The sequence below is a fragment of the Populus trichocarpa genome, chromosome 4, assembly GCF_000002775.5.
Source record: "Populus trichocarpa isolate Nisqually-1 chromosome 4, P.trichocarpa_v4.1, whole genome shotgun sequence".
In the NCBI taxonomy this organism is placed as follows: domain Eukaryota; kingdom Viridiplantae; phylum Streptophyta; class Magnoliopsida; order Malpighiales; family Salicaceae; genus Populus; species Populus trichocarpa.
In genome coordinates, this window is record NC_037288.2 from 18,405,699 (window position 1) to 18,418,933 (window position 13,235).

Genomic DNA, 13,235 nt, shown 5'->3' on the forward strand with positions numbered 1-13,235 from the left:
ATGAACCAATGTAACCTCCTCTAGCGAGCAAGTTCAGTTTTTCTCTACTACGAATGACACACACACACACATGACTTTTTTCTAAAAGAAAACTACTTTTTTTTATATGATATTGATTTAATTATCAGAGAGTTCTTAAACTCGAAGGAAGGTATTTTTTCTACGCATCGAACATGATCTATCAACTATTTTGTCAAGAAAAGATGAACTAAATTATTAAAATAATGATATTAACAGTCTTATCCTACACATCTTGTCCTTTAAACCCATGGGATAGAATTGAGTTTCATCATAAGTTTTCTAGGAATAGTTTTTGATGAAATGATTTTTTATCTTGTATCTCTATTATTTTTAAATTTTTTTTATTATAAGATAGTAAATAAATTAACTTCGCATTCGAGATAGTCTCCAAAACAACTTTTAGAATTCCAAGGGCTTCTCCAATGGGAAAGCCATACGAAGAGCTAAAAAAAACTATAAAAGTAGCTCTTTATTTATTAATTTTAGATCTTTAAAGTAATAAACTATACGGGATGCTATTTTTTTGGTAACAATAAATAGTCATTCTTATATATAAAATAAAGGAAAAATTTAAACTAACTTTTCTCTTTAAACTTCACTTGTGTTTTCCTAGCTCATTCCATGCAAAATATAAAATAGTTTACTAAAATGCTTTTTTCCTTTGGACCACTAACAATGTTTGTTTATTTACCATGATATTAAATTATTTTCAAGAACAAGCTTGCTTCGTGAAGTGTGTCTTAAAATTCAAACCTCAACAGTAAAGCGATGATCCGTACATGCCAATGTACCCCCACATTCTCTGACAAAATTATGCTGTTGGAGTGTGCTAATGGATGCAGTTTTCTAAAGTCATACATGTACTTGATGTTATTTGACAGAATGTCTTTCTCTACCCCTATGTTTTTCAAGCCATGCACAGATCTTAACTAGCAGAGAGGAAGAGAGAAATTTGTGCAGCTAAACAGGCAAATCACCCTTTGCATTAATCCTTGCTTCTCTCACAGTGGTGTTAACAACTAACATCTGTGAGGAAAACCAGACTTTTTACATCTCAAACCCATGCATTCTTTTCATGGGTTCTAAGTTAGTAATTAATTAGACATAAGAACCCAGCAGGGTTTCAAAGAGAGAATACATGAAAAAAAAACAGGATCACGAATCACAATTGAGAAGATGTTAAAAAAAGAGAAGCTAAATATAGTGTAGCTTCATCTTAAGCCATCTTCTCCAAGCAAACATGCACCGCCATCACCCTACTGATCATCGATCTTTTCATCTGAGCATTGATGTTAGAGATCGAAAAACTACTTCTTCACAAGGGATAGTAAGGCCCATATCATGATCAAAGCCAAATTCCTCTTCTGCTCTTTGAAGCAAGGATTGAAACTCAGGGTGGCTCAAAAATGAGATTGGAACAATGTATCTACTTCTGTTTTCACCAACATACACAGCAAAGTGCCCTTTTGGCACGTCAAGAGGGAGGCCATCATCATCATAGCCATGTTTCTTGCCTAAACTGGAGCATCTCTTGAGGATTTGCTTGAGGACTGCTGTTTGAGGTAGTTTGTGTGATTTTCTAATAGCCATTTGGAGTTTGAGAGAAGATGTGGTGAGAAAGGGTAAGTTTGAAGAGAGATAAGAGTGTTTACTTGTAGTAAAAGGTGATGGTGGTGATGGTGGGATTGCGGGTGATGGGGGTATTTATGAAGAAGTCAGGGGGGAGAGAAAAAGAGAGATGGTGTGAGATAGATAGGGAGAGGGGTCATGTGGAGTGTGGGGGATAAGGACATGCCACGGGTGTTTTGGGGTATGTGTATGTGAGGCAAGGACATGGTGGGAGCAAGCTTACTGGGTTTGCAATTCTATGTTGGCCTTCCTAATGACACTATGGACCCCCCCCTCGCTCTCAGCTTTAATTTTCAACTTGCCTTGTTGAAAAAAGGAAAAAAAATATAAAAACTTGCACTTAATTAGATGGAAGACGTTTAATCTGCTTGTGCTTCTCTTATTTTCATATTTTTCAGCATTTTCAATCACGGTTCAAGTTCGAAGTTCAATCCTTCATGCAAATTGCTAGCAACCCTTTCAACTCACCTCCACTTCGCAATTGATTGCCATCTTTTACACTCTTTCAAGTTCACAAAAACCCAGCTCATTTTGCCTCGTAGTTTTCATTTCCATTTCTAGTGAGAACTCACATATATCATCTTCGAGGAATCTCCGTACGTCTTCTCAACTGCTTTGTCCACAATACCTTGGTCTTATGTCCTTGGTTCACTTAAGACAAGATAATGTATCGAGAATAGGGCTCCTCGGTTTTTCAATCTCTACCTATAAGAGTCTTCACTCTCAATCTTCCCTACATATATAAAACCATAAAAAGACATCTCTACCTATAAGATTAATGTTTATTAATCTCTCTCTCTCTCTCTCTCTCACACACACACACACACACACACACACACATGAAATCACGTACACACAATAAGTGTACTGGAGAGTACAAGCCTGTTGACGCTTTGGTTTCTTGTGGTTGTAGGGCTTGTGATTCTGTGGAGCGTGGACTAAAACAACAGCTCCTACACAGTACAGTTCGTGCGTCCAAATATTCGAAAACCCATGTGTATATCATCACCGCAAGCTATTCAGTTTTTTTGATCTTTGCATCTTTACCCGCATATTGTAGCATAACACCTGTAAAGGGGTTAAACTTGTAACGGGGTATGCGGATGAAAACAATGCTGGAACGATACAGTGGACAATGATATATAGCTCGTCGAACAATGTCAAACTCGGTAGTATTGACGAAATCGATATCTTCGACAGAATTAATAACAGGGTTAACAATAAGTATGTACGATGGATAGTTCAAGACTTAACGAAAACACTACTAGCATGAATAACAATATATATAAATAGTGACAGTGTGCATGAGCAGTGGTGAATTCAGTAACAGTGTATGTTTAATGATTCGACAGAACATGGGTTAATGTTCGTTGTAAATTTTGACTTGAACTACAGAGAGTCCAAGGCATGCAGACACATCTATTCTTGCAACTTGTGAGTTGGCACAATGAACAACTAGTTTGTTAGGTGGCAGGCCAGGGTGAGAAGCAACAATTGGGGAAGTTTTTGGCAGTTGATTGTTTTGGGAAAAACTGATCAGGTGTGTTCTAAGTCTTGGGGGATGATTTTTGTTATAATTTTCCATGTTATTACTCTTTAAATTAGCTACATATAAGTGTGTGGCATGTAATTTTTGTGTGTAGGTAGAACCATTGTGCATAGCACACATACGGATTGGTATATTTCTTTTGTTGAGATTAATAAAAGGTTATTATGGTTTCTGTATTTAAGTGTGTTAAACTATGCATATCCTCTCTACTTGTGTATTTCTGCTAGTGTGAGAGAAATTTTTTGATGAAGAGAAATACTTAGTTAATAGACAAACACAGGTAGATTAATAAAAAAAGGGTTAACAGGGAGCTGGGCTGCCGCATAGAAGTTGAGATTTTGATGAGAAAATCGACCCTGTGACAACACCCCTTTATTCTTGAGTATTCGATCTGTTAGTAATCTAATCTCCATATGATTATGAGAAAGGTCATTAGCTGAACTTTCATAAAATATTGGCAAGTACAACTGGCTTCTCTGAATCCTATATAATTGCAAAGAAATGATTTGTCGGGCATGGAACTGCAGCGGAACAAGAGTTGAACTGTCGACGTTCCATCATATGTTAGATACTAAAGCAGCAGGACATAAGCTTTGGTTTCTGAAAGATCCACCATGCGTACTTAAGCTTGTTTTCCATGATAATCACGATTGTTGCAAAGGGAATGAAGAAGCCAAGGCGGGCTCTAGATGGCCTGATAATAATGGAAGTAATTGTGCCTTCTTGCTAAATTTGCAAACCTATCTATTAGATTATCCAGAACAGAAGTACGTACTGTAATGCTTGTAGAAAAAAACAAGGGCTAATATCTCAACAATAGAAGGCTTCCTACATGGTCCAGCACAAACCACCATCACTAGAATAGGAGGTATGTATAAATCTACTTAAAATCTGTACCACTGGTTTTTTCCTAGCCTGGCTCCATTTCAGAAAAGTTGTGTCTCCATGTTCTAAGGCTGAGAAAGCGATCTGCAAAGAACTAAGTTTAATGCACAATACGGAAATGTCCAGTATATCTGTCACTCTCTCGTTGTTTTCTGAACCTCCCAATGTCCATGACAGTGTCTTAACTCTCAATTCACCAACTAGAACTTTATCGTCGTTCGAATCCCATACTTGGAAGTTAGAACCATCAAAATTTCAAAAAGTTCTCACACAAAAAAAAGAAGGAAAATCAACCAAAAAGTTGGAAGTCAAAACTCAAAAGGTAATAACCAGGGAATAACATTTACCACTGTCCATTAGTAACGTGAAGGCCGAAACCAGCATGAAATTTTTTCCTCTGAATGGACCACTTGAAATAAATCATAAATACCCACATAGAAATAACAGGCGTGCACAGTACACCGCATGCATACTATATATGTGTGACACATACTGTACAAATATAATATACACGAGTGAGACGGAAAAATTGTTGTACAACCAAACCAACTAATTAAGAGAGGGAAAAAAAAAAAAATTACCCTTAACGTCGCCGTCTTTGAGAGAAGCTCTCCCATGTTCTGTGAATGAGATTGATTGAGAGAATGGACAATGGAAATATGCGACTGCAAAGGCCTACCATTCTCACTGAAATGCGGTGCCCCGCTAAACCAAGAGACTAATGTATTTTCTTTATAGTTGATAATGACCTTGCCTTTTTAGGAGCACATGAAGGCCATGTTACTCTTGCCCCCAAACTCCTGTAAAGACAACATAGTAAGGTCTTTTGACATCATTTCAACTGCTGCACACGGCTACTTTACCAAGCAAATCATGTCTCAAACTGTAACTGCCTAGTGCCCACTTGGGATCTTTTATGAACAAACCCAAGTTACGTTAATTCCTTTGTTAGTTGCATCAGTCCTCTCTACTAGCTATTGCCAGAAATTTGGCAAGACCTGGAGTCATGACAGTAAGAGAAACAACTATATAAGATGAAACTGTTCATCTCCACATCCACATGTTATTGGCATCTGATAGCAAGTAGCATAAGAATCGAATGGCATTACATCAGTTTGCCATCAAGATGTGAAAAAGGGGAAAACAACTGACCCTGATATGGAATGGAAGAAAATGCGATTATAAACTTGAATAATCATGTCAGCACGCTCAGGATGGTTCTTTAGTAGAAATTTTATTTAACACAGCAAGTTAACCTGGTTCATAAGAACAACAATATCAGCTGAAAAATTTCTGTGTTGTCCTCTTCTTTCACGTACTCTATGGTCAGGAAACCGATGGTGATGCAATGGAAACGTCAACACGCAAAACTAATTACAGTCACATGGGTTGTAAGGAAAGTAGTCAGAAACAAAGGGCCCAAGAATTAACGCAGACGTGCAAGTAATACCCAGCTAAGATTATCAATCAGATACATATTGAGATATTGATCGGTGAAAGCTAAGGACTTCAAATATGACAACCAATTAAAAAACGATTGAGCAAGCATTAATAATTAGATTAGGCCCTTGACTGCAGAAACCTAGATAGAGATGGAACGTATGGGTTTAGGTGAGGAGAATATTATTTAGCCGGGTCCGCTTCAGAAGAATTGAAAACAATTGCAAGAATTAAGGATATGCTTGTACCTGGTATGCTAAACCAAGGTGAGAGTGACAATGGAATTGAAATCACCACGACACCGTATGTACGATCAACCCAAAAGCCAAAATGGATGCCCATTTTCACATGCCTTGCATAATAAAGCATCAAAAGGACAGATAGAGGTGGTTTTGATTAATGCTTGGGAAGGGCTCTCAGCTTCATTAATATGCATTATACAATTCATTTGAGAAGAGTTTCAGCACAAGAATACTCTGAACAAATCCGATAATCATTGAAGTCTCAAAGCCAAATTCAGCCAAGTACCTCATTGTTGTCAGGTTGATGTATTCAGTGGTAAACATCCCAAGGAACAGTGTGATACAAACACAAATCAAACATGAGGAACAGTGCTTGAAAGTAACATCAAGCTGATAATTTGATAACAAAATAGTTGCAAGGCCAGAGATAACCTAATCAGCATACCCTTGCTGTTACCCAAAATCTGACAGTATAAGAAAAGGAATATCAGACATCGGCAGGAGATAATCTAAAAGCTGTTCAAACAGCAAAAAACGTCGTTCTTTTCTCTATATTAATTTAAGAAAGATAAAAAAATGATTGTGTATCTCATTACAGCTAGTAATTTACTCGCCAATATGCTGTTCTAAGCATATGTATTAAATCATAAATTCTAATCCTATATATGCCTTCTGTGCACCACAAATCTGATGAATCGAAAGGCATCTATAAAAATCTAGCTCATGTTCTCAAATCTAAAAAAGCAGAAAAGTTTCATGCCTGTTGGAGTTCCTGCATATTGCTTGGAACAAATAAGCACTAGTCAATGTGTTAACGTACACATATCAAATACACTTCTGAAAGCACTTAATGCAGACAACAGATATCTGGAGTTAACTTAATTCTTAATAAAATTTAATCAATTGATACATCATTTTTGTTACATTTTCATGTATAAGCACAAAAAGGGGGAAGATGGTAAGAAAATACAAAAAAGAAGAAGGGGGGGGGGGGGGGGGGGCGTGTGTGTACAAAACTACCCTCTGCAACAATAAATATCATTGCTACATGCCTATGCCACTGTGTGCTTCAGCCTAAGCCAATGTGAAGTAGAAATCTCAAAACTCTGCAAAGTGCATTCACTGGTCGGAGGGAGATTTCAACTGTTGATTCTGCCCATCTATCAAGCTTATCTGTCGTCGGAGTTTTGCTATATGAGCTTGCACCTAACACATTGAATCCAAACTGTCAAAGAATAGCTTTACAGTTTTCCATGCAAAATGTGACTCATTGGGAATTAGTGAAATTAAAAAACACGCTGCTAATGCAAAAAAGAACATAGAATTCAACAGCTCTTAAATGTTCAAACATAAAACCCATCCATCAATGATGGAAAAAGTTGGGGTTCAATCCACAATCAATTCCAATTTATTTTTTAATTCAATTTTAAATAAACAAAAAAGGACAGCAGTTCAGCACAATTGAATAAGAAATTGTAGAGTGAGAAAGCAATGGATGGCAAGAAATATTCTCTATATGTTTGCTTCAAGGACTAGTTTCTGATCCGCAGAAAAAAGGTTATTAATTAGCTTAGTGAAAATTGTCTGTGACTGAGAAACTATAGAGGTCATCAAATAAATTTACTATTGCTCGCCAACTACTTAGAAGTTCAGGAAATTGTTAGAACTTTTAAGACAACCATATATCTGAATTATGCTTTCTTTTCCACTAATTCCCAGCTCCTACAAGATCAAAATTTCCATGAGGTATTGATCTACCAGTTTAATGTATTTACTCTGTAGTAGAGAGAGCCATTATTGCAGGAAATAGTGCCCTTGTACTGTTTTTTTTCATTCCTTCTGTCCCAGCTGACAGTTTATTACTAGTTCAAATCCTTCAAACAGGCTAGTCCATTAATATGGCATGTCTTACACCAAGCCACTGTTGAACAAGCATCAAAGGAAGTGATACTTCGAAAATATTACCACCAAGACATTTTTTTATTCATACATAACAAGCCCGAAAGCTAGTTCACATACCCCTGCTTGCATTATTATATTCTTCCTTTCTAATTATTTTTTATATATAAGAAAAGAGAGAGAAAGAAATTCTTTCTGACCTGCTGACGAGCTGCGGCAAGCTGTAGTAGCTCGTCTGCTTCAGAGAAATTCATAAACCACTGGGATAGAGGATGATCTTTAGTGTCACCTCGCTTCCTTTTACTTGTATCTTCAACTGGCACTGTAAGAAAACAGAAGTTAATTTATTCATCCAAAGCAAGGTGAAGAGCATTTACTGGCAGAAAACAGCTAAAATACAGACCAGGTGGAGGCAAAGTAAAACCAGAAGGTAATCTGGGCAAGTTTACGGCTGGATGACTCTGTATGCGAGCTAAGAAACCTTCTGAAGGCTCAGGGAATACAATCTCATCGTATGATTCTACAACAACTGGCTTCTTCATTGACAAGGAGCCAGATTCATCTTCTGGGTACAACTTCAAGTGATGATATCTGTAAAAAGCTTAAACCCTTCAACAATGCAATTCTAAAATTTGACCAATTTTAAACTTTTCATTATATTAGAAAGCACAATATTTTTTGGTTCTGACTGACTAGAATTCATTCAATTGAATCACCACCAAAATAGACTGTCTCACCACATATTTCCACTATCAGCAGCCATCACAGTCATTAAACTGGAAATCAATTCAGTTTAGATGTTCGGTCAACTATTTGATTATTCCCAAACAAGTGATTGGAGAAAGGAACATTTGGTTTAAGCTACATGCCACTAATACCTTGCAGCTGATCAATCGACCATGTCCAAGGAGACAAACACACACACTTTCGGTCTAAATTCCCACATTTCAATCTGAACTGCTTGGTCAGAAATTTCATATCTTTTGACATGTAACTGAGCAATCTCCCTCATATGGCAATGCTCTCTCTCTCTCTCTCCACACACACACACACACACACTTAAATATGTTATGGTGAAAAAGGGAGGTGCCAAATATGAAGCTGAGGGGGAGTTAATACATTATATATGGCTCTATCATACCTTTCCATAATTTTACAGCAGTTCATTTTAGCTATGTACTCCAATGACACACAGAATGTCTTGTTACAAAATCATTTGGCCAGGTCACTAGCTTCTGAAAACATTTTATACAGAAATCAGAACCACATAAAGACAAAGGAACTTACAAGTTCAAAGGCTTATCACAAACATCACTGTGGAAATACAGAGTAATGGCAATCTCAAATTCACCCCAGCCTGCTTCTGATAACTCAAAAGGTGGTGCCTCGATGACTCTTGTAGGATTATTGAAGCTAGAATGAAGCTGAAAAACAGCTCGTTTTATTACTACACCAAGATCCTCATTTGTGGCCCCACGTACATATACAGTCCACTTATGAGATTGATACCTGATTAACAGAATATTAAAATCATGATCCAAGCACACAACAGGCAAAAGAATGGGCATTATCCTGAAGATTATTTAACAACTTACTCGTTTGCCTTTTTGCCAAGCCAGAATGCTATGTTGCCGTAAACTATTGGAACGCTAATCTCAACATCTTTGAGCTTCTTATTCAAAATCTGTGCCAGACCATATACAATAACACAAAGAAAGTAACAGAACTAACAAAGTAATGCCTCATGATTCCTAGTTTATCATTACAAGTATAATGATAAACAACACATCAAGCATGCACTCGAAACCAAATACCATTAGCATAAACCACCCAAAATTCACGACCATACACAACACCCAATTGAGATAAAAGTTAAAACAACAAAGTTCAAGGCTGGGATAAAAAAACAGCCTTTGGTTTCTAAGTAAGATCATTAATTTAAGAATAAGCAACCTGTCATTTCACATATGCAATAAAATTTGACACTAACATCTCCTATCAACACTCAACCAGTCATGGAAAACAGAGCTTTTTACAGAGTTCCAAAAACCTGCTTTCTAAGAAAACAAATTTTACCTTTCTAGGAAATTAAGTAACGGGAAACAAAGAATTCACATTCAATCACTACACAAACCCCATTAACACTAAATTAAGCATCAGTCACAAAACAGTGTTCTTTTCAATTTGGTTAAAAAACTACAAAACAAACAATTTTGAGCTTTTTTTTTCGCAACAACTGCAATAAAATTTACACTAACAAATCCTGGCCACACTAAAAAACCAATCATTAAAAAACAGAGCTTTATTTTTTTTATGGAGTTTCAATATAGAGCTTTCATAAAAACAAGTTTTACCTTTCTGGGCTCAATTATTTTACTAATTACAGTAACTATAACTATCCAAATCAAAATCAAAAAAAAAAAAAAATCACATTCGATCATGACGAAAGGCTAAACCCTAATTAAGCAAATCAGAAAACAAAATCTTTCAATTGGGTTACTAAAAAACTGCATCAAGAAACGATTCTGAGCATCCGGGCATCATTATTTCATTGATTCGAGAGATGGATGGTTGTCAAAATTGGAAAAGAAGATCACAAAAAAAGTTAGTACCTTCTTTTCAGTGTTCTCTTCAGTTTTGCTCATTTTGATTCTCTGTGATTTTGGTATGGGTCCACTAATTTCAACAGGATGATCTTGACCGTTCTTTTTTGATGACGATGAACTGTTTGTCATGCCCCTTTAACACCACCTTCTTGTTACTAATTTCAACATTGGTGTTGTTGGTTCAATAAAATTAGGGTTTTGTTTTCGGCTCAGTTACAGTGATCGATTGGTTGAAGAAATAAGATTGCCTACTGCAGGTTTTAATTATAGATCTATTCCCAGCAAATCAGATGGAGAGGTATGATGTTAGTGAGGGGTAATTATGTCAATCAAGGAGACATTATTAAGTAAAGTTACTAACGAGCCCTTCTTCTAAAGTCGTGGCAAGTTTGATCTGGTGGTTTTTACAACTGTATGTTAATGTAGTGTATCTGATTCTTAAGTCTTGTTTGGCTTGTTGGATCGGGGAGACAAAATGAGGAGGATTTGTTTCCAACCCTGAACAGAATTTTTGAGCATGGTGACATCATAAACTGATTTAATAATATTTAATTTTCTATATGTCTAACTCCACTCAAAGTTATAGCATAGTAATTGATTTGAACAAATATTATTACTAATATTATCTTAATCTAATCTTATTTTATGTGTATTTTTTTATTAACGTGGGTGTCCGGACCAGCTTGTGTGTACCTCGACTAATCCTACGGGCTCTAAAGTTAACGATCATTTAAGCCTCTAGTGATCCTAAAGTTTACAGTACTCAAACTAGTGATCTCTAGAAAATAAATTTAGAATTTCACCAATTAAATTACACACCTCAAGTTTTTTTTTTTTTCCGTGTACTTGTATCACATGTTAGTAGCTTGATTTAACTGTTTTTGTTTATTTATTTAGGAGAAGAATCTTGTATATCCTGATTTTGGAATGCATATCATTTCTTTTTCTTTTTCTTTTTTATTCGCGAGAGCTTCCCAGTCTATTCCTCGTTTTATGAACTGTATTTATTGGGTTTGTTGTATATATTTGTTTTTAACTATAGCTATGCTATTATAAAAGGTTTTGGATTATAAATTTTGATATGTACATTCTTGTTTTAGGATACAGGCATGCAAAAAACAAAATACACAACTCAAAAGAATAAAATAAAATAAAAAATAAAACACACAAGAATTTACATAGTTTACTCAAATTTAGCTATTTTTACAGACAAGTATAGAAAGATTTTACTAAGTAATATAGGAATTATAATCACTCTCTATTAATTAGAGAACAATTAAAAATCTCTATATTAATAGGAATAAACACCTCACACTCTCTGTTACAAATACCTTATAATTTAGTGAGATTCCTCTCCTTTCCTTTACATTTTTTCTCTCACACATTTGTGTTTTTCTCTGGTATGGCATATAGAAAGGCTTTGGATGCAGCCTATTTATAGGCTGAACATCCTAGACTCTCCTTATTTAAAAATAAGGATAAAAGAAAGTAGTGCACTGAAATTTATCAATTATTAGGTAGCTTTTGATGCCAACCATTTAATTGGGATGACATTTAATAGGATGGCAAACTCCATATTTTTCCACTTGATGACTTTGATTTTAATCATGTCATCACACCTGATCATCTGTAATTTTTCTATTCTTTTTATACTTGTCATCTTCATGTTGTATGCATTCTTACTAAGCCATATGAGGATCTACACCATATATACATATCATTGTTGATTGGTTTGGTCAAAACATTTGCGAGGTTCTTTTTGGTGTGAATCTTTTGAAAATCCACACTTTCATCTTTCACCACTTCATGAACAAAATGATACTGAACATCTATGTGTTTTGTTCTTGAATGAAATGTTGAATTCCTTGCAATATGCAAGGTACTCTAATTATCACAATACACGATAATCTCTTCTTAGCCATATTGCTTCTTTACAAGCTTGGGTAACTACTATGAACTCAATTTTTATTGTGAATAAAGCTACAATAATTTGTAGTTTAGAGACCCACTCACAACTTCTCTATAATTATGACATAACCTGAAATTGATTTTTTTTTCTCAAGGTCACCTGTAAAATCTGAATCAACGTAACCTCTAACTGTCAATTCTGATCCTCCATAATATAATGCAACATCCGAGGTACCCTTGATGTATATCAAGATCCTCTTAATAATGTTCTAATGCTCTTTACCAGGATTTACCAAGTATTGACTAACTGTTCTCATTACTTGTGCAATGTCCGTCTTGTATATATCATGACAAACATTAAACTTCTCACTAAAGATATATACAGTACTCGATACATCTCTATCCTCTCTGCTAATGACTACCTTATGGGTAGTGAGATCTAACAAACAATACCCCTTCATTCCCTTAACATATTCCAAGAATATACATTTTCTGGATTTTGAATCCAATTTGATAACTTCTTGTGTATTGCACATCACATACACAAGAATTCCAAATATATGCAATTAAGAATAACTAAGTGGTTTTCTAATCCACATCTTTATTGGTGTCTTCAAATCAATCGCGGTTAATGGAGATTGGCTGATCACATGACATATGGTTTTGACTACTTCTGGCCAGTATGGCTTTCCTAAGAATGCAGCCTTTAACATTGCTCTTGTTATTTCTAAATGAATTTTGTTCATTTGTTCTGCCACTCTATTTTGTTGTGGAGTGTATGTTGTTGTGAACTGTCTTTTAATACCTATTTGTTGACAAAAGTTATCAAATTCATCACTGGTATATTTTCCTGCATTATCTATAATCAGAAACTTGATCTTTTTTTTTTTTTTTCAGATTCAAGTTCTAACCACGCTTTAAAGGTTTTAAAGACTGAAAGCACACATGCCTTGCTTTTGATTGGATACACCTAACATCTCTTAAAGAAGTCATTTGAGAATGATACAAAGTATCTTGCTCCTCCTATAGATATAACCAATGCTCGTCAAACATCAA

General features: G+C 35.5%; 2 protein-coding genes across 2 annotated transcripts; both read right to left on the reverse strand.

Moving 5' to 3' along the window:
* Positions 1-972: 972 nt before the first annotated feature.
* LOC7477848 (auxin-responsive protein SAUR50) lies at positions 973-1,722 on the reverse strand. Its single transcript, XM_002306111.4, has one exon. It carries the CDS (start codon positions 1,609-1,611, stop codon positions 1,297-1,299), a length of 315 nt encoding a protein of 104 aa, XP_002306147.1. The 5' UTR covers positions 1,612-1,722; the 3' UTR covers positions 973-1,296.
* A 4,912-nt stretch (positions 1,723-6,634) lies between these two features.
* On the reverse strand, positions 6,635-10,512 carry LOC7453610 (transcription initiation factor TFIID subunit 14b). The gene is made up of 6 exons (XM_006384472.3): positions 10,278-10,512; positions 9,261-9,349; positions 8,953-9,174; positions 8,069-8,256; positions 7,866-7,987; positions 6,635-6,972 (listed from the first exon to the last, which is right to left on the reverse strand). Exons 1-6 carry the CDS (start codon positions 10,398-10,400, stop codon positions 6,886-6,888), a joined length of 831 nt encoding a protein of 276 aa, XP_006384534.1. The 5' UTR covers positions 10,401-10,512; the 3' UTR covers positions 6,635-6,885.
* Between the last annotated feature and the right edge of the window lie 2,723 nt (positions 10,513-13,235).